Raw genomic sequence first — 6,373 nt, forward strand, 5'->3', positions numbered from 1 at the left:
TTCATTTGTTTGTTTTTTTTAATCTGAGTCATATGTATAATTACCTATTACCTTCCCAAAAACTCCCTTAAAAAAATGGGATAGTGCTGGCAAGGCAAATAACATATTACTTAATAGATGCTTAATTCATGTCAGTTTATATTATTTTTGTAAAGAGATAGATAGGGGATGTGAGATTTAGCTAGAAGACATTACAGGCCATTTATTTTATTCCTTCCCAAAAGCATATGAGAGTTTCTTCACCTCCATTTCCTGTTTTTCTCCATCATGTAGTTATACAAAGTATAAAATTCTGACAATTCAATTTTGTTGGACACTGACTTCTGGGTATGTCTCAAAATTTAATATTATAATTTGAAAACTTAATGTAGGATAGTGTTTGGGGATTAGCATGTAGTATTAATATAATAAATTTATACTAATAGATTTATAGTGATTTAGGACTGATTGTCTTAAATATATCTTGATATTATTTACCAGAAAAATAACACTCCCTTACCTTCACCTCTTCTCTTTTTATTTATTCACTTGTTGAAACAAAAAGAAAATATATGAAAAGATATCATCCATGTCAAATAAACATTTGTAATATAATAAAAGAGAAAGATTTGCAGAATTATAAGAAGCAATAAAAAAAAGAAAACAGATAAGTGCAAATACCACAGGGACACCCAGGGAGGGTGTCAATAATGGTTCAAAGTAGCTAGGAAAATAATCTCAGAGGAACTGACATGTGAGTAGAGTCTTCTTCAATTTTAATCAAAAGTTACTGAGGGTTTTTATTGGTGAGGAAAATACCATGAAGAACAAAGACCCAGGGTCACTGCTTTCATAAATTAAGTAGGGTGACCAGTTCTCTGTGAAGAGAGAAATGAGGAAAGGTACTTCAAGTGGTTAGAAAAATTTCTTAATATTTGACAAGACATGCAAGGCCACAACTCGTTGTAATGTCCTGGTTAGTATTTTCTTTTTTCTTATTTAATACAACTGTAACTCTGTATTGTTTATTTGCTTACCTTAAACTTTACAGGTAATACATGAATACATCGAATACCTTGTCACCGTTAAAAAAAGTCAAGCCATACTGATAAAGCTAAATTATATTCTGTCTATAATCCTTTCACCCATTTTAGACTCCTAAATTGGGTATGTAACCCTATGGATTGTCTTTTGTGTTTATAAAATTCTCAGTATAAATGTGCTTACATTATGTACATACATACATGTTTAACTTTTGTATGTATATGTTGATATTAGTGGAAAATGAAATTTCTGCTTTATTATTTATTTGAATATCTTTTATATCAGTTTATATAAATATACCTCATTCATTTTAAGTGCTGATGAGCACACCAAATGTAAATGTGGCCCAGATTTTTTAACTTAACTATTATTTGTTGATGTATATTTTCAATGATTCAATTTTTATTCTATTACAGGGAGTTTTCCAATGAGCATCACTGTATATGCTTCCATGAGTGTATATGAAAATTATTCTCTAGGATGGCAACTAGTTAAATTGCTCTGCTAAAATATTATGTCTAATAATAATGCTTGCCACACAATTTTTGTCTAAAAGTCATGCCAATTCACACTCAATTGTTCAACAATTCAACAAACTGTTCTTAAGAGTTGCTCTTTAGCCAAAACCTCACTAACACTTATCATCACTCTTGATATTCATTGGTTAAAAATATAAGGTATGATTTGGATCATATCCGTTTTTATTTTTAATTTCTTGATTGCAAGGAAGGATAAGACCTATTTTAATTGACTGAATATTCATGTTCACTTCATGTGAACCTTTTCTCCACATAATCTGTTTATTTTCTGTTTGGAAAATATATTTAAATTGGGTGAAATGATAAAGCAAATAGAAAGAGCGAAGGTTAAAGTACATGAGGAATATGAGAATGTTGATAGAACCACAAATTGACATAAAAGGATACAAAGGTTCATTTTAGAATTAAAAAAAAAAAGTGGGGGGGAGTATGTAAAAAATGCATTAGTTCAGTGTGTACAAATATAATTGTAGAACAGAGTAAGACTGATAGAGATTTAGTCTGGTTATATTAATCTTCCCTCTGATGTCAGTGCTCACCTGTTGAGAGTAAGTATATTGGGGAGGGGTTAAACTTGGAAAAGAAGGGCTTAGATTTGAATCAGCTTCTTTATGGAATTTATAAATAGGGTTCTTTCGACAAATATTCCTAATCAAATTAATGGTGACGGTATATTCTAATATCGTACGCAGAATAATCCCCATCCTTTCCATTTACACAAGTGTAAATATAGACTCATAAAATTAGGGCAATTTATCATTATAATTAAGATTGAGGGTTCTGGAATCAATGTCTGGGCTAGAAACCGGATCTATTACTTACCAGCTGTCTAATCTTATAAAACATTCCTCATCTAAAAATAGGCATAAAATTTATATGAGTTAATATGTAAAACGTTCTCAGGAAAACAACTGACTTATATTCAGTGACTGACTCATTTAGAAATATTCGCTATTATATTATTGCGTAACTTTCCAATTATCTGGTTTCCCTGTATTCCTGTTATGTCCAATATATGCCATGATTCAGAAATGACATTCCCTAGGCCGTCCAAAACTTCCTTGACACATGTATCCAGCTGTTTATATGCTCAAAAGAGAATATCCTGCCCTAGGAACCCTGAAGATCAAGAAGCCAGAGTAAGCAGAAACTTTGGGTATGAAACTTTAAAGATAGATTAATCTGTTAAAATGTTTTTCATAATTGCAATTCAACATTTTAAAATAAGTTGTATTGTGTATATTTAAGGAGTACAACTTGGTGTTATGAGATGCAAAATAAAATTGTTACTACAGTGACCCATCATCTCACATAGTTACTCATCCCCCCAAAGCGTGCCATGGCAAGAATGGCTATAATCTACTAATTCAGCAAAAATCTTAAATACAATACACTATTATTAACTATAGTCTTTGTGTTGTACATTAGATCTTTGGACTTGCTCCTTCTACATATCTGCTACTTTGTATCCTTTAACCTACATCTCCTCATTCACCCCGCCCTCCACCATGACCCTGGTAACCACTGCTTTATATACTGTCTATCTAAGAATATTTGTTTTATTGTTGTAGGTTTTTTGTTGTTGTTGTTGTTGTTGTTGTTGTTTTAGATTCCACATGTAAGTGACAGCATACAATATTTTTGTTTTCTGTGTCTGGCTTCTATCACGTAGCAGAATGTCCTCCAGGTTCATCCACGTCGTGGCAGATGGTAGAATCTCCTTTCTAGGGTTGAATCATATTCCACTGTGTGGGTGTATATATATATGTGTGTGTGTGCATATATGTATGTATATGCGTATACATACATACATATTTATGTGTGTGTGTATATATTTCACAGTTTCCTTATCCATTTGTCCATCGACAGACACCCAGATTATTCCCGTATTTTGGTTATGAAAAATGAAAGTTGCAATAAATATTGGAGGGCAGTATCTTTAGGAGGTCATGATTTCATTTCCTTTGGGTATCTACCCAGATACAGGTTAGCTGAGTCATATAGTAATTCTATTTTTAATTTCTTTATGAACCTCCATACTGTTTTTCATAATGCTGCACCAAACTATACTCCCACTAACAGTATTCAAAGATTGCTTTTTCTCAGCACTCTTGCCAACACTTACTTCCTGTTTTTGGATAATATGTATCTTCATAGGTGTGCAGTAATATCTCATAGTAGTTTTGAAATCCAGTGTGCTGTATATATACCAATCCTGACTTCACTGCACAGTGACTTAAAGGATACTTTTCCTGATGACAAAGACTCCATTATTACAAATATTTAAAATAGTAATAGGAGTGTCTCAGAAACAGTGCCAATTGTGTTTCTAAAAAGAAGAAAAGGTTAGAAAAAAAAAGAAAAAGACACTATCTATTAGGAGACCAGTATGATTTACAAAATGTTGTTCTAATAGTATTAAAACATGAGACACTTGTACTCAGCAAATTGCATTATTGATTTGTTGGTGGGGATCAGCCAAAGCAGAGGTACACAGAGCAAAGGGAAAATCAGGAACCAAAGTTTGGATGAAGAAGACACCTATCAAGTGAACTTAACCAAGAACAAGACACCAAGGTGTTTGATTAGCTGTATACATGAAAAGAAATGAAGGAAGCTCAGACTATAGGTTGTAATCAAATCATTACAATTCTTTCCTGCTAAGGTCAGGAGGAAATATAAATTCTGTAGCCAGTGGAGAGTCATGAATAATGCAATCATTTATTCATTTCCTGACACACTATCATCAGGCCCACACCTGTCATCATCCTGAATGAGTTCCATGTGGTTGTGAATAAACCTTCTTCAAATCATTCCACAACAATTGTCATATCCTCCTAAATGTCGGTTTTCCTATATGAAAGCCAACCCTGTAACTTGGCATGTCCCCAAACTATTATGACTAAAGTTTAAAATAAAAAAAACAGCAGAAACCTATCCTTTATTTAAAACCTCCTATCATCCCTCCTGCCTCTATTTCTTGTCTTACAACCACACCATTTCTTACAAAGTCCCCCAAACTCGTAGCACAAATTCTTTAATTTTCAATTGATACCACTTTCTTCTCAATGGAAGACTATAGAATTTTCATATATTTCACTCTGGATTTTGGTACTTAAATATTTCCCCTCATTTAGCAACTGTACATCAGTTATATTGCAAATTACAATAAATATACAGTGAAAAAATATAAATGGCAATATATTTGTAGAAGTTATTAAAGGTGCTCTGTTCATGGATAAGAAGATTCACAGAGTTCAGTGCATCTCAATAAGAAGAAAAAAATAGTTCCTGCAGCTCTCACTGAGATAACCTCTACATATATATTTAGGTGGTGCCCTTCTTGAGACAGATGAACTTTGTAATAATACCTGACTCTCTCCCAAATGATGAAATAAGTTCTAGCTAAATATTTACAGTCATCACTAGTCCATGGCCACCAATTCCCTACATTTTTTATTTCTTAACTTATCAGAGGTTTCAAAATTTATAAATTATTATTTTGTTCATTTTATATTAAAAATCCATGAAGAGAAAGCTAAAACATCTGACCCTGGTTATGTCAGCATATAATAAGACTGATGCCCATCCACTGACCTTCATTCTCATCGGCATTCCTGGGTTGGAAGCTGCCCACATCTGGATCTCCATCCCCTTCTCCGTGGTCTACCTTCTGGCTCTACTGGGAAATTGCTCTCTTCTGTTTATTGTCAAGACAGACCCCAGCCTCCGTGAGCCAATGTACCTCTTCCTCTGCATGCTGGCTGTGGCTGACCTTGTTGTGTGTACCACAGCTGTGCCCAAACTTCTCAGCCTCTTCTGGTTCCACGACAGGGAGATTCGCTTTGAAGCCTGCCTCACTCAGGTGTTCCTGATTCACTCTTGCTCTACCATGGAGTCTGGCTTCTTCCTGGCCATGGCATTTGACCGTTATGTAGCCATTTGTAATCCGTTAAGACACTCAGCCATTCTGACACACACTGTAATTGGGGGCACAGGCCTAGCTATTGTGCTCAGGGGCACAGCACTTCTCAGTCCTCACCCCTTTCTGCTACGTTGGCTTCCCTACTGCAGAACCAATGTCATCTCTCACACCTACTGTGAGTTCATGGCCCTCATCAAGATTGCCTGTGCTGAAACAAGAATTCGCAGAGCCTACAGCCTCACTGTTGCCTTTCTCACTGGTGGGGTGGACTTCATATTGATCGTTTGCTCTTATGTCCTCATACTCCGCACCGTCTTTCACCTCCCATCCAAGGATGCCCGACTCAAGACCTTGGGCACCTGTGGCTCCCATGTCTGTGTTATCTTAGTGTCCTATACTCCAGCCTTTTTCTCTTTTTTCACCCACAGGTTTGGGCACCGTGTGGCTCTGCATGTCCACATATTTGTGGCCAACATCTACCTTCTTGTCCCACCAATGGTGAACCCCATTATATATGGGATAAGGACCAAGAGGATACGGGACAGAGTCCTTAAATTGTTCAGTTTCTCAAAGCCACTAAAGTGAATTATCTTTGTTGCTGGGTAATATCTGAATAAAACATTATATACTCTATCTTAGACTGTGTGGTTTCTTCATTAAGTTCCTTTTTTCATGATTATCAGATTGTTAAGGTTTTCACGTGGAAAGTAACGTATCCAAATATAATTGCATGTTTAAACAGATACAACTGTAGATTATCTACGCACTTAAAAAATATTCTTCAAATAGATATAGAAAATATGAGTCTGAACATATATGGAAATTAGGTTACAGAAGATCAGGAGGGTATGAGAAAATCTCACTTTTAACTGTCTTCTCTGGGCCA

General features: G+C 35.0%; 1 protein-coding gene across 1 annotated transcript; it reads left to right on the forward strand.

The window, feature by feature from the left end:
• The first annotated feature begins 5,088 nt into the window (after positions 1-5,088).
• Positions 5,089-6,072, forward strand: LOC103605110 (olfactory receptor 52D1-like). Its single transcript, XM_008589693.1, has one exon. It carries the CDS (start codon positions 5,089-5,091, stop codon positions 6,070-6,072), a length of 984 nt encoding a protein of 327 aa, XP_008587915.1.
• Positions 6,073-6,373: the final 301 nt, after the last annotated feature.

This window comes from Galeopterus variegatus, unplaced genomic scaffold (genome assembly GCF_000696425.1).
Source record: "Galeopterus variegatus unplaced genomic scaffold, G_variegatus-3.0.2 Scaffold5594, whole genome shotgun sequence".
Lineage (NCBI taxonomy): Eukaryota > Metazoa > Chordata > Mammalia > Dermoptera > Cynocephalidae > Galeopterus > Galeopterus variegatus.